This window comes from Daucus carota, chromosome 1, assembly GCF_001625215.2.
Source record: "Daucus carota subsp. sativus chromosome 1, DH1 v3.0, whole genome shotgun sequence".
Lineage (NCBI taxonomy): Eukaryota > Viridiplantae > Streptophyta > Magnoliopsida > Apiales > Apiaceae > Daucus > Daucus carota.
In genome coordinates this window covers 52,026,038-52,054,021 of record NC_030381.2, presented here as the reverse complement: position 1 = coordinate 52,054,021, position 27,984 = coordinate 52,026,038, and the positions used below count along the sequence as shown (strand labels likewise).

Here is a 27,984-nt window from a genome sequence, read left to right as displayed (position 1 = left end):
TTGGCGAATAACAGACATGCCCTTAAATCCTAAAATCCCTGTTAAATCAAAGTGCCCTGTACAATTTGATGGCAAAATCAAAGGAGATTCCAGAGAGATGGGAAACTCAATGGAAATTGAAGAGAGAGAGGAGATACAGTAGCAAAGAAACTCAAATGCAAAACACACGGGCAGCGTTTGGGTTCATGTTTTTTCGAGTCCGGTCAACGGGAGTCGGAATCTCAAACTCATATTAATAGACTTGAAGTCATACTATATTTCTATTCAACTGATTGTATTGCAGGTATAATATGATACACTGTCATGCATCTCATGCAGCCTCTCCACATGCTGCAGTTATTTCCTGTTATTTCCTTTATTTTATGTTATTTCAGTATTTCAGCATTTCGTCCATTATGTTAGGACACGTGGTAGCTGAGTCATTAGAATAATATGTACGTTGCCATTTAGAATCTTTCTGTTATGGGTGGTCCCAATTATCTTGGAGCTATAAGGTGGCTATTTCCTTGTATGCAGAGACAAGTTTTTCAGATCTAAATATATGAGCAGTTTGCCATTTTTGCTTTCTCTTGTTCTTCATATCTTTATTTGGCTTTGAATATCAAAAGGTAACATGGTATCAGAGCAGCTAATAAAGATAGTTTTTGAAGATTGATTGCATAGTATTTGGTGCTCATTTGTGTGTTAAATCTTACTGTGTGTGTCTCTGTCTTGCTAGTTAATCAGGCGGTGCTTTATTGTCTCTCCTGATGGCAAGTGGCAGCAAGTTCTCCTTTTCTGATATGCAGAATCCCCTCTTCTTGCATCCATCAGACAACCCCCTGTCCATTAGTGTCACTAAGCTGTAAGGTTCGAGTGATTATCGCTCCTGGCGTCGCTCGATGGAGATCCAACTTTCCTCCAAACGCAAGCTTGGCTTTGTTGATGGCTCGGAGGTCAAGAATCATGCTGATGCAACTGAGGCTCTGCAGTGGGATACATGTAATAGTATGGTAACCTCTTGGCTCCATAATAATGTGTCTGATACTATTAAAAAGTCTGTGCTCTTTATCACCTCTGCATCTGAGATCTGGTCACAGTTGGAAAAACGTTTTCAATTAACTCATGGTTCACGAAAGTATAAGCTCAGTAAAGATGTGTATGGCATGAAACAAAATGGGCTTTCACTTGTTGACTATTTTACCTCTTTGAGCAGTCTGTGGGAAGAATTGGATTCAATGAATTTGTTACCAACTGTCTCTACTATGACCCCTGATGTGTCCAATTTGTTAAAGGCTATTCAAACTCAGAAGGACGAATCACGTCTCTTTCAGTTTTTGAATGGTCTAGATGACATCTATGCCTCTCAACGCAGTCACCTTCTTTTGTTACATCCTCTCCCTAGTGTTGAAGTAGCTTGTTCAGCTATTCAACAGGAAGAGTCTCAACGTGATGTTCTAAAAACCTCTGTTCCTAGTCTCTCTGTAGACACTGATATGTCTGCCATGTTCTCTAAATCTTCTGTCCAAGAGAAATCTGGCAAGCCTATTACTTGTGGTGTTTGTGGTGGTCGAGGCCACACAAATGAAAAGTGTTGGAATGTAATTGGTTACCCCAAATGGCACTATAAATACAAACCCTCAAACTCATCTGCAAAACCCCCTTCGTTTACACCTAAATGGCCTAACACCAAAAACCACAAATCTCCCACTGCTGCAAATGTTTCTCTTGAGGAACCCACCACCTTTGACCAGCCTATTGTGTTGTCACCTCAACAGCTGCATCAACTCTTGCAGCTTGTCCCTTCACAGTTAAATTCTCCACTAGATACCTCTGCTGAAACACCATTTTCAGGAATGATGACTTGTAATGCTGTGCAGACGACCTCTCAGGCATGGATTGTGGATACTGGAGCTACCAACCACATGACTCCATCTCTGGCTCTTCTGCACAATGTCAAATCTCTCACCTTGCCTCTTCAAGTTAATTTGCCAACTGGTGCTACTGCAACCGTTACACATGTGGGAGATCTCATCTGTGCCAACGGTCTCCGTTTGTTGAATGTGCTGTATGTGCCTGCGTTTACTCACAATCTTTTGTCTATTCATAAGCTATCTGTAGACAATGACTGCTATGCTGTATTTTTGCCCAATGAATTCTCTATAGTAAGCTCTGTCACCAAAAAGGTTCTCTGCAGTGGCACTATTCACAATGGACTGTATCAACTGTTTCCTACAGCTAGTTCACATGTGCCTGCAGTGCCTAAGTGCTTTGCTTCTTCTCAAAAGTCACTTGTGGATGAATTTACTCTCTGGCACAATAGACTAGGACATGCCCCTGTTTCTAAGATAAAGTATATTGACTGTGCAAAACACTGTGCATCAATTACAGACAATGTTTGTCTGACTTGTCCTATGGCCAAATATACCAAATTGCCTTTTCCTGCTAGCCAGTCTCATGCTAGTGCTGCATTTGATCTGCTTCACACAGACATTTGGGGTCCCTATCGTGTCAGCACTAGGCAGAAATTCAACTATTTCTTAACACTGGTGGATGACTATTCCAGAATGACCTGGATATATTTGTTGCAGCATAAATCAGACTACTTACAGTCTTTGAAATTATTTCAGTGTTTTATTGTCAAGCAATTTGGTCGATCACTCAAAGTGGTGCGCTCTGACAATGCCAAAGAATTTGATGATGCCTCTTGCAAGCAGTTTTATCAGTCTCATGGGATCATACACCAGACATCCTGTGTGTATAGACCACAGCAGAACGCCCGTGTTGAACGCAAACACCGTCATATTCTTGAAGTGGCCAGAGCCTTAATCTTTCAGTCTGGATTAAAGTCATCATTCTGGGGTGAAGCTGTTCTCACAGCGGCCTACATAATCAACCGTCTGCCTTCCACGGTGCTCTTCAACAAAACACCATACGAGTTGCTGTACAATGAGCCTGTGGATTACAGTGACATGAAAAGTTTTGGATGCTTGGCTTTTGCTACTAATCCATCACAGACAACTGATAAACTGGCACCACGGGGTGTATCTTGTGTTTTTGTTGGTTACCCCCCAACTCAAAAAGGCTTCCGCTTACTCGAAATACAAACTATGGAATTGTTTGTGTCACGTGATGTGACTTTTCATGAAACCATATTTCCATTTAATCCAAACACTCCAAAGCCTTATCTCCTCCCAATGCCCACAGTGATGCCACAATCTACTCCAGCAAACTATATTGATGATGACTTTATTACCTCTTCTGCTGAAAATGACAATACTTCACCACAACTTACACCACAACCCTCACCACAACCTTCACCTCAATCTTCACCACCGTATGAACCTACTGATAATGTCAATTCCCCTGTGATTATAACACCCCCTCCCAGACGATCCACCAGACTGCACAAACCACCCACCTGGATGCAATCCTATGTTACCAAACCTGTCAACCCTCCTTCAGCTGAATGTGTCACTGTGGCTAGTCAGCCAGTCCCAGCTGAGTTTCATTCTTTTCTCTCCACAGTCACTATGCACAAAGATCCAGTCTCATTTAAACAAGCTGTCAATGATGTTAACTGGGTCAATGCTATGAACCTCGAGCTTGATGCACTGGAAAATAATGACACATGGGATATTGTTGAACTTCCTCCAGGTAAAAAGGCCATTGCATGTAAGTGGCTTTTTAAGACAAAATACACTCCTGATGGTGCTGTTGAACGCTATAAGGCTCGTCTGGTTATTCTGGGCTGCAAACAGACATATGGAATTGATTACGAACACACGTTTGCACCTGTTGCTAAAATGACAACAGTACGTGCTCTTCTTGCTGTTGCTGCACTACAGGATTGGTTTGTGTTCCAAATGGATGTCATGAACGCGTTCCTCCATGGTGACTTGTTTGAGACTGTTTTTATGAAGCTTCCTCAGGGCTACTCACATCTTGGATGCCGTATTACTGTGAATCAGGGGGAGTTCGCTAAGTCAGACATGGTTTGTCGTCTCAAAAAGTCACTGTATGGACTTCGTCAAGCCCCAAGGAACTGGTTTGACAAACTATCAACCACTTTAAAGAAAATGAAGTTTGTCCAGTCATTGTCTGACTATAGTCTGTTCACACGGCATACTGATTCAGTCATCACACTTGTTTTGGTGTACGTTGACGATTTACTGATTGCTGGCAACAATCTACATGATATAGATGGGCTCAAATCAATGTTGTCTACGAACTTCAAGATGAAGGATCTTGGTGAAGTTCATTATTTTCTTGGCCTTGAAATCAGTCGCTCTAAAGCTGGATTTTTTGTCTCCCAGAAAAAGTATGCCATGGACCTTATCTTTGAATTTGACATACCACCCACATCAAAGCTTCAGCTACCTATGGATGTGCATTTGCGTCTCACTGTTGACAGTGGTGTTCCTCTTCGCGACCCGCATCCATATCAGCGTTTGCTCGGTAGATTGATATACTTGACGATAACCAGACCTGACATCTGCTTCTCTGTCCATATTCTGGCTCAATTTATGCACTCTCCTACTTCATCTCATATGGAAGCTGCTATCAAACTTCTTCGATATCTTAACTCCAACCCCGGTCAGGGCATCCTTTTGGCTTCATCTTCTGCAGCCTCTCTGCAAGCCTACTCTGACAGCGACTGGGCTACTTGTCCGATGACACGACGCTCTACCACTGGTTATTGTGTTCTTCTTGGTTCATCCCCAATCTCCTGGAAAACAAAGAAACAGCCAGTTGTTGCTCGTTCCTCTGCTGAAGCCGAATATCGCTCAATGGCTGTTGTGTCCTGTGAGATAACTTGGCTCTCTGCACTTCTTAAAGACATGGGGCTCTCCAATTTACCTCCAACCATCCTTCATTGTGACAATCAAGCTGCCCTGTCTATGGCAGCCAACCCTGTGCTACATGAGCGTACCAAACACGTTGAGGTGGACTGTCATTACATACGTGACAAAATCAGCTCTGGTTCTTTGATTACAAAGCATGTCCCTTCCTTCTCTCAGGTTGCTGACATTTTCACCAAGGCTTTGTCAACCAAGCCACACTATTATCTTCTCAACAAGCTTGGAGCTGCAGACAAGCTCCCCTCCCAGCTTGAGGGGGAGTAATATGATACACTGTCATGCATCTCATGCAGCCTCTCCACATGCTGCAGTTATTTCCTGTTATTTCCTTTATTTTATGTTATTTCAGTATTTCAGCATTTCGTCCATTATGTTAGGACACGTGGTAGCTGAGTCATTAGAATAATATGTACGTTGCCATTTAGAATCTTTCTGTTATGGGTGGTCCCAATTATCTTGGAGCTATAAGGTGGCTATTTCCTTGTATGCAGAGACAAGTTTTTCAGATCTAAATATATGAGCAGTTTGCCATTTTTGCTTTCTCTTGTTCTTCATATCTTTATTTGGCTTTGAATATCAAAAGGTAACAAGGTAAAACAGTTTAACATCTATAATTTTATCATCTGCCTTTATCCACTTACATGTGTTTCTTGGAAAACTAGTGCTCTTTAAAATTATTTGTGGTCAGATTCTCTGATATTCTGTTATTTATCTCTTCCAGTTTTTTTTAATAATTTTCGAAATAAGGGATTAGTTGAAGAACTTTCTGATTCGATTAGCTTTTTTTTCTTGTTCTTATTATGCCAAATTGTCAATTTGGCTCCCTCTAAAATATTCTGTAGCATTATATAAAAGACTGATCGAAGACTTACCTCCTCGACAAATTTGTGCTGAATAATATATTTGAATGTTGTTGAATCATGTATGTGAACTCATTTACTATGTAGATTTTCTTTAGGAAGCAAGTAAGCAATTCACAGGAAGTAAAGAAAGATAAGTTAAGTATTCGATTAGGAGTCTTTCCTGGTGGGCTGTGATGATCTCACTCAACTATTTGAAAGAGTGTCTTTGTTGGTGGCCATCGATATAATATACAAAAATACAAAAATTATCAATCAGTCTTATTAATTTAAAGTAGCTGGTTGATCTTTTTGTTTTGGGCAATTATTGTAGATTTGACTAAGCTAAATGGCTAATATATATTACGTTCTTAATCTTCCCTTACTTCAACTTATAACAAAGAGAGAACTAATTTGATATCTTTCAATCATGCTGAAATTGAAGTCTGTAGATTCGTCATCTCAAAATTATAGCTATGATGTATTTTTAAGTTTCAGAGGTGAAGATACCCGCAAGAGTTTTACAGATCATCTCTATAAAGCTTTGCAAGATGAAGGACTAATTACTTTTAGAGATGACGAGGAGATTGAGAGGGGAGAGAGTATTAAATCTGAATTGGAAAATGGTATCCAACAGTCAAGGAGTTGGATAGTTGTATTCTCTGAGAACTATGCCTTTTCCAGTTGGTGCCTTGACGAACTTGTGATGATTCTCAAATGCAGGAACGAATCGAAACGTCTTCTGTTACCTATCTTCTACCATGTGGATCCATCCGATATTCGCAAACAATCTGGTTGTCTCTGTGAAGCATTCTCTAGGCATGAAGAGAAATTTAAGAGGGAAGTGAATGATACTAAGAGAAAAGATTTGATGGAAAAAATTAAGCAATGGAGGACTGCTCTTACTGAGCTTGCAAATCTGGGAGGCATGCATCTGCAAAACTTAACCAATGGGTAATACTTTTATCAAAATCACTCTTCTTGCAGTTGTTAATATCTTCCTTGTTTATGCTCTTTATTTGTTTATTCCATCAGAATTTGAGCTCTCTACTCCTTTTAATTCACTTTCTATTTTCTATCACTATGTAGTCTACTACTAATTATAATGTTCTCAGCGCAAGTACAATATTAATGTTTGTAACTTGCAAGTCTCAGGGAAGTCCTCATTCTACTTAATAACTTATAATACCACTATACCAGACTTCATTTGATTCACGTAACCCGAATATCCTCAATGGTTGAATCTTGACCTTAACACTTTTCTATCCGGAAAGTGGCCTTCGATGTATATTGTATACTAACATAAGAATAATAGATGCTAAGTCATCCCCTTCATTTTTAAGGTTCTCTGTAATTTGTCATTAGTCACGTCAATGAAGTCAATTTGCATACTTAATATTAATTCACTTCACAATGGGTAGTTGCGGAGGTTATTATAATGTATGTAAATTTCACAAGTTCATTCACATATGTTTAGTTACATTCATTTTTCTAACTTTTGTTTTGTACTGAACATATCAGCAGAATTTATTTTTTATAACATTTCCCATTCTATAGGTACGAATCAGAGTTTATCTTGAAAATTGTTAGCGTCATCAAAGATAAAGTGACTCGTAATAACATATTAAGTATTGATAGTACCCCGCTTGAGCAGGGTCTTTTACCCGGTTCCGTTATATAATGCCCGCCTCCGTAGTCTTTTACCCGCTCTGCAATGCTTTTACTGTTACAATATATATATATTCTATCACACAAATAAATGACACAGGAGGATGACAGGACGAGATGGTCACTCTTTATAAAGGTTAAGGTATCATTCTTTTAGGGGGGACTCTTTTACTCTCACATACTCTCTTCTTGTTTTCTAAATAAACGGATTCTCATTCTTACACCGGAGGGGCTTGACGGCCACCACCCCCGGTCGAGCCTTGTTTTGCAGGCTCCCAACTTAGCAGCAGCAACATCAGAAATCAACCGCAGAAATGGAGACCACGCATATTTGGGCTTATCATTTGGCGCGCCAGGTAGGGGCTGGTTAGAGAAGCTCTCTCCCTTACCTCTTATGGTCTCTCTGGATGGTTGAGATCTGTTCAGGGAGCACCAGGAAGATGATGGATCCTTTCAGAAATATGGCAAACCCGCTGAGTACTAGATCTGATAAACACCGAGTCAGCTTGCAGCTAGTCTAAATCAAACTAGCCCCAGGGCGGAACCACCCCAGCTTTAGTTTTGAAGTTTTTGTCGAAACATTTAAGCAGATTGGGGCAAAAAAGATGGCGCTCAGGTTCAATTGGGGATCCAACCCGGCAACTCGGTTTTGACTCAGTGAGTCAACCCAGCTGGAGAGTGAATTGAACGAGCAACCCAACGTGTCAACTCAGTAGCTCAATCAGGAAGTTCAACCCATCTCTTTGATTTATATAATCTTATGATCTGCTATACTGGGGGATTGTTATGCGCATCTAATTTGACCTGTTCAACTTGCTTTTTAGCTCTTCAACTGAGTTTTCAGAAAACAGATTTGTTATATATGCTGTACGATTTTATTGATATATGAAATAATGTTTGAAGCTGCTTATCTGCATATTTCTATCTTGCTCCTCTCTGTCCAGTTTGAATGCTTTACTTTTACAAATTGTGCTACTATAATTGGATTGAACTAGGTACTTTTCATAATTGTATAAAAGGTTATGATGCATTTTATGATCCTTTGTTCACAGCTGCAACGTCCCAAAATTTCACTAGCGGTCCTCCTGTACTCCAGATCTATCTTAAGCAAGCAGTCAGGCACTACATAATCATTTCAGGGGCGACGTAATATTTTTGAAAGTTTCAGAATGATCTCAACAAAGCTATGTTAAGTTAGCTGACAATATTTTTGTAGGCTCGGCTCTCAATTAAAGGATATCAGGTCATCCGTCTCAGCAAATTAATATAATTTTTGACCTTCTGATTTTATTTTATTCTAGTATTCAAAGTTACCCTTGCATGCTCTACTGACCTAAAGCAGTATAAAATGCTATGCTTGCCATATAAATGACCTGTTTATTGCTAGAATAAGTGGTCAGCATGTCTACTTTCGCGTAGGTACTTCATTATCCACATCTCACTCGTATTGTCACACTAAGCAATACTCCTTCAATATTTTTGCCTTCTCTGTAATACTGCGATTACAACTGCAAGATGCATTTTAGTTACCGCAAGCATTAATCTCAAAATCATGTTAATCATTTTGACTTGCAATTTTTATTCATCTGTCCATGATTATACAATTTTATCTTTCCATCGTCATCATGATCTCTATTTCCTTTAACCAATTACGCTTCTGCATTGTCTCCTGGCTACTGCTTTGTTGAGGGAGACACAAGACAAAGGCTTAAAAATATTGATCTTGTTGTTTAGAATGAAAAGTTTTGAGAAAAATGCATCTTGCTTCAACTAGACACAGGCTAAAATTTTGAATAGCTATAAATCTTGGCTCATCTTTGTTGCATGTGCACCACTTAAGCTTCCAGTAATATTTAAGACTTCTTAATTGCCTAACTTTTGTTTGTCATTCTCTGCTCAACTTGGCGAAATAGATTATTCAGTAAGATTTCCGGTAACAAATAATTGAAAATCTGATAAACTCTTTACCCGAGCTTAAAGCCGGTCCTGGCCTCATTCTTTACATGTTTACTAGACTCTGGGAGTATGACTAAAGTGCACACTTCTACAACTCTGCATATACACAGAATCTTTATATATGCGCAAAATAAGTGAACATGAATAACATGCTTCTACTGTAATCAGTATCTCCGTCTAATTTTATTTTAAACACATTTTAATGCTAATTGCTTACATGACATCCATATTGACACTGATTTATGCTGATATATTGGAAAAAGTTGTATAAAACCGAACAAATCAAGTTGCAAAGGCAAGTCTGGTACACCTTTTATCAGAATAACATCATTCTATACTCCTGCAAGTATCATCTTTGATGCATTTAAATGTCTCAAATTACTTCTTCAAATCTGGCTAAGTTTCCAATAATTATATGGCATCTATTTTGCCTCGCTCTGCTTTATTTCAAGTGTTATGAACTAGCTACAGAACCAAATTACCAAGGGCGGAAAGAAGAACTATTTTTATGTTCAAGTTCAACTCTCAGACAAAGAGAAAAGATAGAGAAAATCTGCTGAGCCTCATTGGTCCTGGGGGCTCCAGTATTTTGAGTAATCGAAAGCCTTATGGTAGAAGAATGCTTTCATTTCAACTTTGGCGTCAGTGTGGATTCATTGCTGCTGGAACTTCCTCTGGAGAAATCCATTTCAGCATAACCATATATTTCTTGGAAATGACTTTTGAGAGCATTGGCCTGGAAGCTTATCATGCTGCCTTATCATATACATTTTCTCCTGGATGCTGCTTTTTTGGGGAGATATAAGACAAAAGCTGAAAATTACACTACTTAGCAAGAGTATTCGAAGCTTCCATAAATTCATCACTGTTTCCTGGACTTGTCAAGGGAATTACAAAGAATCGACAGAGAATCATGTGGTACAAGCAAACTCGGCTAATGAATCAAGAACTCAGCTAGAGTTTAATCAAGATGGCAACAACACCACTTTAAGTTCTAAACTTGAACCGCTTATAGCATTCCGGACTCCCGGCACAAACAAGTTATGGCATGACAACTAGCTATGGACACCAGGCTCTCATTTCCCGACAACAAGATGATTCTGGAGCGGCTCCATTCTTCTTCCTAAATCTGTCCACAACAAACAATCGAGGGAGAATTATATGACAAACTTACGTGCAGCCTCAAAGCCAGTCGATCACGGCAGATAGCTCAGAATATCTCGATATGCACCTCTGATAGCTCAGACTCTCTGAAGAAAAAAGAAAAAGAAAAAGGTAATAAATAAGAGGTAATCTCTTGGTACCAAGCTCAGAAGCGGAACAATCTCATATATCAGAAACGATACATGACTTCTAAATTAATGCAACATCTGGTGATCTCGAAAGACATAGTCCCTGCACCTTGTTATGCTTTATCCGCTCTATCACATGTGCACCGCATGAGTTTTCAGCCTGGAATCAAACAATCCATCGGGTATTCTAAATAAACGGAGCAATATTTATTAAGCCATGTACAAGCCTGAGGATGACATTCAACACAAATTTGAAGACTCAAGTCTAGTTGAAAGAGCAGCGGATGCAATGACAAGCGAAATGGCAAGCTTTACAGTGTCGAAAAGCTCCACCATACCATATCTACAGGAATAGCCGAAATCGAGTTGTAAAATTATGCATCAAGCTCCTAATTAAATCTGTGCCATCTCAGAAAGACTTTGTTGAATCAACTTATGAAGAATACTGAAGCCCAAACCGGATACTTCATCTAATGGAATCAAGCCAACAAGAAAGGAATTGCTGACTTTTGAGCCCTCGTTTCCAAAACAACACAGATAAAGAAATTAAAGTTCCGGGAACATCCACCAACTATTTAGAAAACCAGCCTCATTCAGACCCTCCGAGATCGAAAAAAAAAAGAAGAAGAAGAAGAAGAAGAAGAAGAAGGAAGAAGAATGACAATACTGCAGCAAACTGATGGATAACTTCTGGGAGAGAAACGACACCCGACAAAACTATCTTTCCAGGATCATCAACAACTATTCAGGCTGGATACACTATTTGCCGAGCTGTTGATAGAGCTTCGGGCACATTACTGTTGCTGCTATAACAAAAAGAAGAAGAAAGATTTCAACAAGTCGAAAGCCAGAGAAGGACTTCCAAATCATCAGCACAACTTCATAGAAAATGAATGGGCACATTACTCTTGTTGCTATTAAAAAAAAAGAAGAAGAAAGATTTCAACAAGTCGAAAGCCAGAGAAGGACTTCCAAAGCATCAGCACAACTTCATAGAAAATGAATAGCTGAGCGGAACTCTCGGACGTCAATCCACTCCGATGATCTCAAAAGCATAATCAGGCTTGCGGAGCCTCATCTGTTCTCTAGAACACGAAAATATATCAACAACAAGACAATTAGGACGTCACTCTTGAAGAATCTACTCAAGCTATTCTCTGAGCATCATTGCAGTAACACAACACATGACGGACTATCCCGTTACTATCAAATAGTATGGGACTTCACCCCCATACACAAACACAACACATGACGGACTATCCCGTTACTATCAAATAATATGGGACTTCACCCCCGTACACAAACACAACACATGACGGACTATCCCGTTACTATCAAATAATATGGGACTTCACCCCCATACACAAACACAACATATGACGGACTACATCCCGTTACTATCAAATAATATGGGACTTCACCCCCATACACAAACACAACATATGACGGACTACATCCCGTTACTATCAAATAATATGGGACTTCACCCTCATACACAAACACAACACATGACGGACTACATAGACAGACCACACCCCGTTCCAACTCACTACAATAAGTTAGAGGAGTGGGGGGCAATGATAGTGTCCTCCTCCGGAACATTATCATTTTCACACGCTTTCTCCACATCATAATATATTCTCTATACACATGGCGTATCATTTACTTTTACATTATGCAAATTTTATGACATTATGTACTATACAGGAAATGAGACAGGTGAAAGAGCGCAATTCATGGTTGTAGTACCCGCCTCCACCAGTTTAAATTGTCCATAAATCTTGTACTCAAAATTCGGATCCAAGGCACCAAGTCTAATTGCTTCCTCGAACCACTAAAGTAATTCAAAGAAGCAGGGGGGCAATGGTAGTACCTGCTACCATAAGTACACGTTAACAACCATTTAAGCAATGGATCACGAGAACTATGCCCGCCACCCGGAGACATGACGAGAACGCTTGAGAGCATGTGCCTATTAGCAAAGGAGGTCATGTCACAACAGGTATCAATATCTACTGTAAATAGATATGAATCACTACACACCAACATAAACAAAACTCTGGACAACAAAATCATTATTAGCTTTTTACTGTTGTAAGATTTGCACAATACAGAGTAAGTTAATTGATCCAGTCACACATACACTTTTGATAGTATTCATGATCAGGCAAAAAATCCTAAAACACTCCCGCGGTATCTTATACTCCTCCAACTCACTAAAGTAAGTTAAAGGAGTGGGGGGCAATGATAGTACCCCGCTTGAGCAGGGTCTTTTACCCGGTTCCGTTATATAATGCCCGCCTCCGTAGTCTTTTACCCGCTCTGCAATGCTTTTACTGTTACAATATATATATATTCTATCACACAAATAAATGACACAGGAGGATGACAGGACGAGATGGTCACTCTTTATAAAGGTTAAGGTATCATTCTTTTAGGGGGGACTCTTTTACTCTCACATACTCTCTTCTTGTTTTCTAAATAAACGGATTCTCATTCTTACACCGGAGGGGCTTGACGGCCACCACCCCCGGTCGAGCCTTGTTTTGCAGGCTCCCAACTTAGCAGCAGCAACATCAGAAATCAACCGCAGAAATGGAGACCACGCATATTTGGGCTTATCAAGTATCACTCCGCATCTTGTTGGAATTAATGATTCATTACATGCCATTAATTTATGGTTAAGAGATGGTTCTGCTAATTTGGAAGTGTTTGCATTGTATGGTATTGGTGGAGTGGGAAAGACAACTATTGCAAAATATGTTTATAACACGAGCTTTCAACTATTTGAAGGTGGTAGTTTTTTAGAAAATATAAGGGAATATTCTGAACGGCCAGATGGTTTACTGTGTTTACAAAGACAACTTCTTTCAGATATTTCCAAGGGAAAGACACCAGCTGTCAACAATCTTAATGATGGCATTCATAAGATACGAAGAGCCCTTCATGGTAGGAAACTTCTGATAGTTTTGGATGATGTGGATCAAAGTGAACAGTTAGATGCAATCTTTGGGATGCGAGAGTGGTTTTACCATGGAAGCAAAATTATGCTAACGACACGGAATGTGCATTTGCTGAATGCTCATAAACATTGCAAGAGATATGCTGTCGATACAATGAATGTTAGTAATTCATTGGAGTTGTTTAGTTGGCATGCATTTCGAGACAGTCACCCCCCAGAATGTTACATAGAGCAGTCAGAGAAGATACTAAAGCAATGCCAAGGTCTTCCTTTAGCTCTTGAGGTTCTAGGTGCTTCTCTGCATGGCAAGATGAGAGCTGTCTGGACGAGTGCGATACAGAAATTGGAAACTTTTACTCACTCTAAACTCCAGAAGATATTAAAAATAAGCTATGAATCTTTGCCAGATGATCATGATAGAGAATTATTTCTTGAGCTTGCGTGTTTCTTCAATGGAGAGGCCAAATCTTCTGTGGTCGTGATATTGGATGCATGTAAATACTATACAACAATTGGTGTTGATAATCTTGTTGATAGATGTCTGTTGAAAATTGATACATATGGAAAGCTGAGAATGCATCAGTTGATAGAAAGCATGGGTAGAGAAATTGTCCGTCAGCAATCACCAAAGGATCCAGGGGAATGGAGTAGACTGTGGCACTATAGGGACTCCGTTGAAATATTAGAAGATGAAACAGTAAGACAGCTGTTTGATCAGTACTATAAAATTACATCTTTTTCATGTCAAAATTTAATTGTACAATCTACTGCTTATAATATTTTCATTCCAGGGTACTAGAGCAATAGAAGGTCTGGCACTAGACATGGATATGACAAATGCATATCAGACCGAGTTGAGTACAAAAGCTTTCTCGATGATGCACAAGCTAAGACTACTTAAGCTGAACAAAGTACAGCTACGTGGAGGTTACAGGGACTTCCCTAAAAAGTTGAAATGGTTATGTTGGCATGGATATACTCAAAGATCTTTACCAGATGACTTCCCTTTGAGTAGCTTAGTTGCTATTGACATGCAAAATAGTAAATTGCAAAAACTGGTGCAGGGAAATATGGTACTCCGTGCTAATTATACATTGTCCTCAAAAAATAATTTATGAAAAAAGGTGGTGTAATATTTTTTTTTAGTTTTAACTTTAAGTTTTTTTTTATATCTTCTGCAGTGTCTTGGATCACTAAAGATTCTAAATCTTAGCCACTGCCATTGCGTTGTGGAATCGCCAAATTTTTCCCAACTTCGTGTTCTTGAGCAATTGATCCTTGAAGGTTGTGCAAGCCTAGTCGAGATTAATGAATCTATTCAAATGGCTGAAGGACTCCTGATCATGAATCTAAAGGACTGCATAAATTTAAGGAAGCTTTCAAAAAATTTGGGAATGCTAAAGTTACTGGAAACACTAATCATCTCAGGTTGTTCAAATCTTAGTACGCTTCCTGCAGCGATGAAAGAGATGGAATCTTTGAAGGTTTTCCAGGCTGATGGACTTGATTTTGGTAATTCAAGCTTTGTAATTGAGGAATATGTATCATGGCCGATATATTTTTGGGGTTGGGTATCCAAACGGAATCTAGGTTCCCAACTTCTGTTGAGTTCTTTACCGTTCAAGTCTATTAGAAGATTGAGTTTGGTGAATTGCAATCTACATGATAATGCTTTTCCGAAGGATTTCATTGCTGCACCCTCACTCAAGTACTTAGACTTGAGTAACAACCCAATCCGTTTCCTACCAGAATGCTTCGAAGGTGTAAAAATGCTCAAGAGGCTTACATTAAGATATTGCAACCAGCTTCAAGCACTTGAAAATTTACCGAACATAGATAGCTTGCATGTCACAGATTGCCCGTTATTGGAGAAAATTAGATGCAAAGAAGGCGCATCTTTGATAAGTGTTGCTTCTCCATGGAGATGCAAGAAACTACTTGAGATGGAAAAGAGTTTCAAGGTTGTACCATTAGAAAAAATGGATTCAGAAATGATCAAAAATTGTGGTATTGATGATGTGGAATCCAAGAAAAGAATCCAGATAAGATTATACAATAAATCCACATTTACGGAAACAAGTTGCCCGATACAGGTGTTCTCTCTTACTCTTGTATCTGTTTGTTTGTACGCGAGCAGCTGATTATGTGTTTGCCTGTAATTTTCCTAATTATAAGATACTTATGTCTCCTAGGATAATATTTATGGTAAAACCTTGATAATTAAGGTTTTATAACTTAATGATTCTTATATGAAATTTTTGATACTCAGGTGTATAAAAATATTTTTAGTTACATATATAAAAATGTCCAGAAAAGCATATTATACATAGTTCCATCATCTTTGATAATTATTAATACTAAATGTGTAAACATATATGGATTGATAAAACATTATTTTGTATTAAGAAAAGATATATTTTTTTATCATGTATCTATAAGTATTATTTAAATATTAATATATGTTATTGAGGGTACTTTATTTTATTTTCACATTTTTTATTTCTTCGTTTATAAGAAAAGGGATATTATTTATCTTGTATCAATTACTTGACTTCCTATTTCTCTTGGAGTAGAACAAGCTAGAGTTAAAAAAAAAAACTTCCTTTATGTCTTAGAATAATCTTCCGTAATGTCTTAGAGTAGAACATATTGTGCAAATTTAAAAACTTGATTTGGTTTATCAGGTTTGCCTGACTTATATAATGTAATATACGGATATTAGCAAAGATATTTATACTATGTCATTAAAACCAAAACATTAAAAGTATGGTCGGTATTTGGGCATACGGACCTCCTAAATTAATAACATGTTATAATATATCTTTTTATTACCTATTGAATCAAAAAAATTTAAAAGTTCGATTAGTCGGTATTTGTGCCGACCTCCTTAATATAAAACATGGATTTTTTATTATTTATTAAAACCAAAACGTTAAAAGTTTGGTCGTTATGATGAGTCAGTATTTGGGCATTCGAGCCTTTTTAATTCATAACATGTTTTAATAGATCTTTTATTATTTATTAAAGCTAAATCATTAAATATTTGGTCATTATGATCTATCAATATTTGGGTCTGCAGATCTCATTAATGTGTAACATGTTCTTATAGATCTTTTTATTTTGAAACATATCTCTTTGGGCCAATTATTAATTAATGTTTTAACTGGATTAACTATTAAAAACTTATTCAACATATTAAATAAAAAACTTATTTAACAAAACCAATAAAAATATACTAACCCAACATTTATTATATATTTAAAAATGTATTTTTAATTAAAAATGCATATTATTATAATATAGTTAGATGTTCATAATAAAATTAAATATCAAATATTATTATATAACATGAATGTTAATAAGTTGAAGTAGATAATTACTTTCAATTCATTTAATGATTTCACTTTACAGGGAGTATATGAAAATCATTGCAGGGGGGGAACATTCAGCATTTTTTACCCAGGGAGTAGTGTTCCCATATTGTTCACTAATAAACATAACATGGCTTCAAAATCCTTTGTCGTATCATCACATTCTAAACTTAGATACCTAAACACTCGTGTTTGGTACAAATTTGTCCCAGGCTCAATAAGAAGTTTGTTCATCGTAATCACTAACAAGACAAAGAAAAGAATGATCATATATTCTCCAAGGTGTCATGGAGTTCCTGATGGCGATGAATACATGACATGGTTAAGCCATTGGAAATTCGGTAGTCACGAAATGGGACCTGGAGATGAGGTCAATATTTTTGTATACGATTGGCATTATAATACTAGTTTTGAGGTGGAGGTTGGAGTCCATCTTGTATATGAAGAGCAAGAACAGGCAGGTGATCACTCAGCCAAGTTACCCAACATTGAACAAACCTGTGTCATTCTGCAGAATATAAAGCCATGGGGACATCGTGGAACTACACAGCTATACTTCCTTGGACATGGTGGAGTCAGAGGAGATGTATTGCTGGAGTCTATTTTTCGCAGGATCTGTTCTGGATGTGGGAGGAGAATATGTACCAGATGTGGGAGGAGACCGGTGAGACGGGCCATTCAGTCTTACTAGTGAATTTGAATAATTCTCTATTGCACCCAATAATTGGACGTTCTGCTGTGGAACACCTTATAAAGATGAAATAATGTTTTCACCTCCAAAAATTTGGATGCAAATTGTGCTGACTTGAATATATCTCCTACAAGCTACAGGTTATGGGATCAGAGAAACCTCCTTAAAAGTTTCAAAGAATTGAGTAGACAGTTGTCTGATGTAATGCGTGAGATATATTGTCACCTGGAACGCAATGTTTACAAGTTATTTTCAAGTTATAACAGGAACATATAATTTGACAATGGTAAAGGAGTCACCACTAGTGGTGTGTTGCCTTTTCTTTTTGGATATACATATATTTTCATTTGCTTATAAATACTGGATATACGCTCTAAACTATTTCGGTTTTAGACGGCCTTACAGCATACTCAATGGAGTTTAATCTCTTCCGTTTCTTTGCACTTTTTTCAGTAAGTTGCTTTCCACCAATTTCTGGGAATTCACTCTTAAGTTCACGGATATAGCCATCTTCACTACAAACAATTTTGAACTACAGAGCCTGGAACTTAACAAAGTTACTCAAGAACAAATAAAATTCATGCATGAACCTCAGCAAATCCGAAACAAAAGAAGCATTCAAATATGTAGCCATGTAATATTACAGGAACAAGCACACTGCTTCTTCTGAGGCCTCCTCTTCGGCCGCTTCTGCCTGCAACTCTAATCACGGATGTTGTTCTGAGGCCTCCTCCTCGGCCGCTTCTGCCTGCAACTCTAATCACGGATGTTGTTGTGGGAATTCTAATCCGATGTTTAAGATGGTTTTGTTACGATGATTAAGTACTTCCAGTCATATAAAGAAACAATTACTTATTTGATGAATTAAAAAGCTATATCTTCCAGTATATGAAGAAACAATGACTACTTATGTTTGGAACAATATGGACATTGACGTGCCTTAAATTTCTTTGCTCTGTCTTTCTTTTTTGCAGCAACAGAAAAATCTCTGGAAACTAGTTTCTTGTCATCAAAACGCTGACCAAGCTTCCGAATGGGGGTGGAGATGGGAGTTATGTCGTTCTCTAGGCTGTTGTGACCACTATTGTACTCATACTGAAGAATCCATTCCCCAACTATCCATCTTTGAGTACTAGAAGAGAAGACTTTCAAGATTGGCTACACTGAGGTAAAGTAACTGTATTGAAATCTTTTGTTAAAATTTTTAAGAATTTCACAATTTTCTCATCTCATCTCTTCTTTCTTACAGATGCTTGATTTGCTCAAGCACTCAATTTTGTCAAAGGCTCCTTTTAACAAATATGTTTTTGCGTAAAAACAATAGAATCATGAACAATCTGGTTCAAACTTTTAATTGTCCGATTTAGACAGATGGCTTCAACAGCTTCAAGAATATGACAGTAAAAGTCTTGGTGCAGAAGTCAAGTAAGAAGATATTGTTGGACTTGGCTCATCGTACAGAAAATTTTATGGACTTTCTGTTCAGCTTCCTCGCTGTTCCTTTGGGGAGAACAAAGAACCAGCACTGTGTGTTCAAAATGTCCATCAAAGTGTATCTGAACTGAAAGGTAGATATATAATAAAGGAAAGGTTGCATGCATGCTACCAGAAGGAGCAGGAGCATCTCTCAGATTTTCAGGATGAAGAGAGGAAAGAAGGCAATGTAATGTTGAGAAAATTGGAAGAATGTGGTTTTATTAATGTACTGTACTTATCATTTAAGTTTATCATCAAAATAAACAAGGCATGTACTGTACTCCAAATAGGCATCAATTGAATTTATCAGTTTGATTATCCACATTACTGAAGAATTTCATCTCAATACTAAAAATATAAGAACAAATAACAATAGTATCTTCATACCTTACACAACTGTATTGCAGAGAAAGACCCCCCCCCCCCCCCCCCCCCCCGGGTAATTATGATTATGATCCCTTGAACAGTTGAACTTAGATGATTATGATCCTGAATAGTTGAATTAATAGATTTCCCTATACTACTGCAGATTGCTACACGTCCAATTTATTTATATACAGTTTTTTCCATTAGAGTATCCATCTTAACCTATGTTACCCGGACTCTCCATTTTTGTGCCTATACCCGTGTCCACCGGACATGACATGGGTGTGGGTATGGGATCTGTGTCGGATCCTTCTTATTACAACCGGACACCTCACCTTGTAACATCCCAGGTCAAAATGAAAACTTAGGTCTTGTTTCAACTTGTTTAAAGAGATCAAGATCCATGAATGACTTGTTTCTATGTTGTTCTATTGATTTTATGCTTCAATTTTCAGCGTATGTGATTTATGTGCAGTAGACACTATTTTTATGAATGTACAATAGACTAGTCTATATAAAGTTTTACTTGCATGGAGCTTAAGTGCCAAGTCCCCGTACCCGAGTCTAATTCCGGATCCATGTCCACGAATCCTAATTATCCTAAAACTACGAATCTGACTCTTGGATCTGTACCCGTGTCCGATACCCATACCCGTGTCCGGGTAACTTAGATCTTAACTACAAACAATTTTGAACCACAGAGCCTGGAACTTAACAGAATAACTTTTATTTCTATACCACTACTAACAGAATACTGTAAAATTGACCTCGCTGCTGGGGCAGGTGTGGAATAACTTTGAAAACTAACAATTGAAGTGAACTGGCAAAAAATCAAATAGCTTTTTAAGGATAATAAAGTCTCTTATTGTAAAAGCAAATTATCAAAACCTATAATCTAATTACTCTAAATCAACTGCTGAAAATCTCACTATACTCTTGATTAATTATATGAAAAACATAACAGTAAATAACTTTGAAAACTAACAATTGAAGTGAACTGGCAAAAAATCAAATAGCTTTTTAAGGATAATAAAGTCTCTTATTGTAAAAGCAAATTATCAAAACCTATAATCTAATTACTCTAAATCAACTGCTGAAAATCTCACTATACTCTTGATTAATTATATGAAAAACATAACAGTCTCGTTCTACCCCTTATGAAGAAGAACAAGCAGGAGCGCCAAAACCTCTTAGGACTGCAAAGACAAAAGAATCAGGTGCAACTTTGATAGGATCAAGTGGCAACACCAATGCTGGATTCAGATTTGGGATCTCCATCGTCTTTGTCAGCTTCAATGGTGTATCATTCAATAAAACTACTTGGCTTTGAATGTTGCCGCCTTCTGGTGTCAGGTGGTACTCTTCTCTTAGTGGGAGCCTCTCGGTATGTTCACTTGGGAAAAGATTCAGATCATTCATGGTATTCACTGTAAAAGTGGTAGAGTTTGACATGTTTATCAGAAGCACCGTTATGTCACCTCTTTCCTGCATACATACATAATACATGTCAAATTTCCCATAAACACTGCATTTTAGTAGAAATTTGTAGATAATGTAAAACATAAGAATAAACTCACAGAATCTTTGGAACAATGCGCGTATGAACGTAAATAAGGAGATCCATCATGACTGACTTGAAGAACTCTAGGTCCCATGAGGCGATGCCACAACAGCGCGCTGTTAGAAAAAAAAGAAAGAGAACAAATTAAACATTAAAACATTGTGAGGACAAAGATTAAAACATAAATGTTTATAATGACTACTTACCCATAGTAATCTGGGTTAGGGGCAAACGTTGTTGTATTAAGAAGACCATAGTTTCCTCCGATCAAAACTTGTCTGCAGTAAACTTTATGATCAAAAGTGGAGGCCATGCCCAGCTGATCCAAGTACCAAAACCCATCAGCAAAAGTATTGGAAACATTCTTGCCACCGCTATGATAAGCACCCCCAGATTCTCCAACCCATGCACCAGTCCATGGCCCATATTGCTTAATTGAATCCGAAATATCTTTGAATGTTTGTGCTATTTCGTCTAGGAAAAAGGGGTCTTGAACATTATTTATAAGTTTTGGATCATCACCTGCAGACATTACAGCACAGTCAGCTTTCGGAACAGACAAACTATACTATTATACATGTAAAATCATGCATGTCTAGCATTATATACCTGCACCAAGATTATAGATATGGTGGGTTAAACCATCAACAATTCCTGGTCCTGAAACCCGGAGGAATTCATTGAACCATTCCTTATCGTAGAAGCCACCAGGACCCAAAATCTTTGGCTGATCGGAAAAATTGGCATACAACTTTTTCACAAGATTGCTAAGAATAATCATGTCTTTTCCATATTGTCCAGCATTAACCCTTGCAAAAACCCCAGATGCAGATAGCTCATTTCCTGTATACAAGTTGCATTGATTAACACTATTATGTAAATACTATATGCTTGTGCGATGAAATAGTCAAGGTAAGAAGTTTGCTTTTACTGACCAAGTTCATATGAATCAATCTTGTAACCTTTCGAGATGGTGTACTTCATGAATTCCTGGGCATTTAGTTTGTTCCAGTTACCCACCCAAAGTGTGCTGTTCTTGTTTTCCAATTTCTTTCCGCGAAGAGCATTCAGACCGAATGTCACTTTAGCCCTGCAACGATTACCAATTAAACGAGTTACTGGTATATACCAGATTTCATATATTACAGTAAAATCACAGACAGAAGAAACTTACCCAGTTTCGTTGAAGAAGTGGTTGAGCTGATCCCATCTTTCCATGGTGATGCAACCATTGGACATTCCAAAACGTCTCACATTCATGTTGTTTTTGAAGTGCGGACACTTGGTGACCAATCCAACTTTGTAAACCGTCTGATCTTCTAATGACCCTCCAACTCTTAGTCTCAAGGGGTTAAATGCTTCATGTGATTCAAACAAGTATAAGAAAACTTCAATATCTATTCCAATTCCTTGTTGCTACTAAAGAACATACGATAAAAAAGAACACTTGACAGATAAAATAAGGACTTACCCTTGATGGCATTAGCAAGAATCTTATTCTTCAAATCCTGAAAATTGTTCACAGACGAATTCAACACAGTTATTACACATCGGAAGAATCTGGTAATAACAAATCAAACACGAGGAAGAGAGTAATATATACCAACTCAAGGATGCCAACTTTAGGCCATGGACACTGCCCGTAATTGCACATGGAAGAAGGTCCATAATCCATAGTTGCACATACAAAATTTTCATCCGTTTCTGCAACAGATGTAACACTTCTCACTTTAACGTCCACTGTCTCGCTTACACATAAGCCAGCCAATGTCAAGAAAACGAAAACAAATAATGAAAAAGCCTTCATGCATGAACCCATTCTCATTCTGGCTAAGTCTCTCCTGTATCCAGTAGCTAATAAATTGCTCTATCTTTTGTATCAGTTCATGTCTTTATATAGACACACATAAAGACTTCGATTTGAATTTCACTAGCTCTGGGAAAACCGATTTCCACTAGGCCTAGGTAATAAGATTTACATACTAAGCAGAGTTCGATTATGATAAGCAGTGTATTCATATTTAATTTTCTTTTCTCAACAGGAGTGTTGGGCAAACCTGATTTCTACCAGGACTAGAAATTGGGTGTCACATCTTTAATTTTTTTTACATATATCTGTTGAAATTCGTTGATATATAAAGGTTTAGTTTGCAATATTGAAGTCATTCTTGAAAATTTGATGCATGAATAGTATAAATTTTTAGCCTGGGAGCATGTTGCCGAGTTGGCACACCGCTTATTCATCAAATAATAGATAGATTAATCAATAAAATTAGTCCGTCCCGATGAATTGTATACGTTTGAGAGTAAAATATAATTTAATAATTTATTTTATTTTTCTTTCTCCTGAATAAAAATATGATATTTAGATTTTTATTAGAAACAAATTTTTTTTAAAATAAAATTTAAAATTACACTTAATAGAAGTTGCAAGATACGTGTCAAGCAATGGAAAAAACTAATGAATGAGACCGAAGGAGTAGTCATCAATAGTAAAGGGAAATCGATAATATAATGAATCAACTCTTCGGGGATCATAATCATCTAATTAACTGTTAAGGGATCATAATCATGATAACAGGGGTTCTTTCTCTGCAATACAGTTGTGTAAGTGGTCTGAAGATGATATAACTGATTGTTACCAGTTCTTATATTTTTAGTATTAAGATGGATTTTTTTGATAATGTGGAGAATCAAACTGATAAATTCAATTGATGTGTATGATTTGGAGGACAGTACAGGCCTTGTTTATTTTGATGACATACTTATTGATAAGTAGAGTACATTAATAAAACCACATTCTTCTAATTTCCTCAACATTACATTGCCTTCTTTTCTCTCTTCATCCTGAAAACAATACCCATATTTCTGAGATATGCTCCTGCTCCTTTTGGTACCTTGCATGCAACCTTTCCTTAATTATCTAACTTCAGCTTCTTCACTAATCTCTCTGTTTTTGGCTTGCTCAGAATCAAGTGCTTAAGGCCATTGGTTAAAACCGAAGTAGATACCAGGGATGCTGTCAGTAAGCTTACAGCCTGCGAAAAAGAGACAGAAGAGTGAAAATACGTGATCATCTACTTCAAATCTATTAGGTTGGTAGCAGGAATAAGACTACTTATTTTTCAAATTGGTCATTACCTCTTTCGCGCCTATGCTGATCACCTGTTCCTCACTGTCATTTGGAGGAACTCCACAGCTCTGGACATATTTTATACAGGACATTGTTGTGAAAGGGGTCACTACCAAATCATCTGTGACCATGAACTTTTCTGTTCCCTTTAGAAACCCCTTCTCACCCGTTGGATTTGCTAATATCATTTCACGAGAACTAGAATCATCATAGGAACTCAAGTAGTAGTATTCTTTTAAAGTACTTGGTGACCCGTAGAGTTTTGGAAATTTATCATCTTTAAATAGTTGTTTGGAGAACAGATAAAGCATAGATAATTGAGGGCAAAGTAGCATATCTTTTTTTTCCTGTGATTTCAAGAATTCACCAACTTCCAGTTCAGATGCACTTTGATGTATATTCTGAACACACAGAGCCGGTTCGTTGTTCTTGCTCAACATACTAATAACTCTCCCCAATGGAACACCGAGGAAGCTGAACAGAAAATCTATAAAATCTTCTGTACAATGAGCCAACAATATCTTCTTACTTGACTTCTGCACCAAGACTTTTACTGTCATATTCTTGAAGCTGTTGATGCCATCCGTCTTAATCTGACAATTATAAGTTGGAACTACATTGTTCATGATTCTATTGTTCTTACGCAAAAACATGTTTGTTAACGGAGTCTTTGACAAAATTGAGTACTTGAGCAAATCAAGCATCTGTCAGAAACAAGGGAAAGATACATAAGAAAATTTTGCAAAATTCTCTAAAAATATTACCACAATATTTAAACAGAGTGACTTTACCTCAGTGTAACCAATTTCGAAAGTCTTCTCTTTGAGGACTCCAAAATCTGTAAAACCAGAACTTTCCAATATTGCAATGGTCGATGCTGGAATATTAGGAATAACATGCAGATCGTCGGTTATAACAAATGATTCAGTCGGCTCCACGAAGACTCCTCTTTCATCACTTCTAGTACCATTCAAATAACGAGCATTCTTCTTCAACATCTTTGCGCAATTTTTGCAGACTACACCTTTGTACAAGCTAAAAGAGGGTGTGTGACTTCTTTCCGTACACTCCATATCCTCACAAGTAAAATACTCAACGGGCTTATCATCGATGTTTATTTTAAGATTTTCACACACCTCTGCTGCTGAGTTTCTTGTATTCAGCAATATATCTTTGCATGCTCCAGATGTAAAGTACTTGGCATCAAGATTTGCAATGCTTCTGTATAAATTATTTAAGCTCCCAATCACGGGTGGCCTCGAAGTCTTAGGATGTTTGGACAAGAGTCTGACAATTGTCCCCATTGGCAATGTAAGAAAGCTGAAAAGAATATCCACAAAATCACTGCTTGCTTCAGCAAACAAGACTCTTTGCTCTTGTTTGTGGAAAACCACTTTCAAGGTGATGTGAACTTTAGAGGTAGCCATTTACTGGTGAAGGCATTGGTCTTGGACCCTGGAAGTACTAGTCTATATATAGTGTAAAATTGAATGTCATTTTGATCGAAGCATTTCATGACCCTTGACTCCAGATTCTCCGTACCTTGTTAGAAGCAATTACTTCATGAGAAAATGTAGAGACAGAATCAACTGATCGGCCCCTACAGGGGACTCCCTGACACATTATGTGTCACAGAAAAGGATTTATGTTCCCTGAAAACATGATTGATGGAGTACCTTTAGGCTGGGCAATCCAAAAATATTTCCTAAAACTTATCCAAATAACATTGATATGTAAAATCGAAATTTTCTATGGTGTGTCTATGGACACACTAAACACTAACTCCCACGAGAATACTAATTGTAAACAATTGCTATTTAATTTGTATCAATCGTTTCAAGAAAGCGAGCGATACTGATCACTATGAATAAATTAACATTAATTAATAAGAGCATCTCCAACTGTTAGCAAAAACATCATTAACTAAAAGTTTAAGATTTATGCCCTAGTGATATTAGTTATAATCGTTAGCTATATTTAAAATATAATATTTTTTTATTTTAATTAAATATATAATCAATTATAAATTTAACTAATTTTGTTCTATATTTGTGAAAATTAAATATTATATTTAATAATAATATTATAACATTTTTATATTTATGTTAATATTTTAAAGTAAATATTTTAAATTAAAATTAAATATATTTTTTAAAACTTAAAATTAAATAATTATTGATCCTCCACTCGTATTAGCTATAACAATTAGTTATAATTAATATATTATATTTGTTATTAATTTTAAATATAAAATTAAAATAAACTTTAACAAAATTTATTTTATATTAGTAAAAATAATATAACATATTCAATAAAAAATATTTAATGATAATATTATAACAATTTTATATTTATGTTAATGTTTTAAAGTAAATATTTTAGATTAAAAATAAATAGTGATCATATTTAAAACATATTTTACCATATTAAAATTTTCAAAAATTTAGTTAACAATAAAATAATATTTTTATACTTAATAATAGTATAATATTATGCATTTAAAGAGTGCCTTCAATATTTTAAATTAAATATATAAAAAGTGACTTAACAATTATACTATACTATTAAAACCATTAAAACCGAAACATTAAAAGTTTGGTCGGTCGGTATTTGGGCCTATCTATACAAACAATTATCCTTTTTAACCCAAACATATTATCTTTTTTATATTTTCTAACTAAAACCATTCGATCTTCTAAACTAACATTGAGCAACATATCAATTACCTTATTTAACTAAAACACATCATCTTTTTATATTTTCCAACTAAAACTCTCATCTTCTAAAATAATATAGGCAACATGATATAAAAAGATAACATTATTATATACAATTATAAATAAAAAAATCGATAATATTTTTCAACTAAAATTAAAATTATTTTTAAAGACTCTAATGACCTCGCAATAATACCGAAATATTAAAAGTTTGGCCGATTGGTCGATATGTGAGCCGAGATACGGGTCTATTTATATAACCAATTATTCTTTTTAACTGAAATATGTTTTTTTTATATTTTTTAACTAAAAAACTCAATCTTCTAAAATAGCATCGATCAATATAGCAATTAAAATTTTAACTAAGACATATTATAAAATTAATTAAATTTATAATATATATGATAAAATAACAAATATATGAATCGTCCTTGCATTGCACGGTTATAAGTTATATTATATTATACTAGCCTTTAACCCGTGCAAAGCACGGGCGAGTATATAATTCGTAATTTATTAATTATAATTTAAATCTTAACGTCATGTTATTAGTATTTTAGTATTAATGAATTGGATTTTAATTAAATTATATTAACCAACTGATTATATCTTCCAATGGAAATTTAGCTTTTACAATTTATTATCTATCTATAAATATTTTTCTAATATTAATATGTGACATTTTATTATTCAATTAATTTTAAATCAAAATTTTCATATTTCATATATCTTCATATGTTACGTAATGGTTCGTGTTTGAAATAGAAGCGTCTCTAATTATTTGTATGTATTCTAGACAAAAGATATTCAAAATTGTATATTTATATTTTTATTTGTAACGTCATTATAATTTTTTATATGAAATATTATATGATAATGTATCGAAATTTGATAAAATATTATTATCAAAAATTTTATTTGACTTCCAGTTTAATAAAAAAGATATTAATATACATATAAGGAGTGTTTTTAATATATGAAACTGTTTAATGATGCAAGAGAGTCCTAGATATCTACATGTTGTAGACTTTTAGTTTGAGAGGAGAGTACCAAACCAAAATTTTGTACGACTACAAATTATACCCATGGTATAAATTAAAATAAGGGTTGG

General features: G+C 36.3%; 1 protein-coding gene and 1 pseudogene across 4 annotated transcripts; one reads left to right on the top strand and one right to left on the bottom strand.

The window, feature by feature from the left end:
* The first annotated feature begins 89 nt into the window (after window positions 1-89).
* Window positions 90-18,051, top strand: LOC108224520 (disease resistance protein RPV1-like). 4 transcript variants are annotated; one of them, XM_064086032.1, is made up of 7 exons: window positions 90-283; window positions 6,404-6,634; window positions 7,238-7,312; window positions 13,226-14,255; window positions 14,350-14,631; window positions 14,740-15,651; window positions 16,970-18,051. In XM_064086032.1, the coding sequence occupies exons 2-7, from the start codon at window positions 6,552-6,554 to the stop codon at window positions 17,618-17,620; spliced, it is 3,033 nt and encodes a 1,010-aa protein (XP_063942102.1). In that variant the 5' UTR covers window positions 90-283; window positions 6,404-6,551; the 3' UTR covers window positions 17,621-18,051. The 4 variants fall into 4 exon arrangements, with proteins under 4 accessions (XP_063942102.1, XP_063942103.1, XP_063942100.1 ...); XM_064086031.1 differs by lacking the exon at window positions 90-283 and adding an exon at window positions 6,185-6,306; XM_064086033.1 differs by lacking the exon at window positions 90-283 and having other exon boundaries at window positions 6,025-6,634; window positions 17,142-17,285.
* Window positions 18,052-20,617: 2,566 nt separating this feature from the next.
* On the bottom strand, window positions 20,618-27,960 carry LOC108224512 (heparanase-like protein 1; annotated as a pseudogene).
* Window positions 27,961-27,984: the final 24 nt, after the last annotated feature.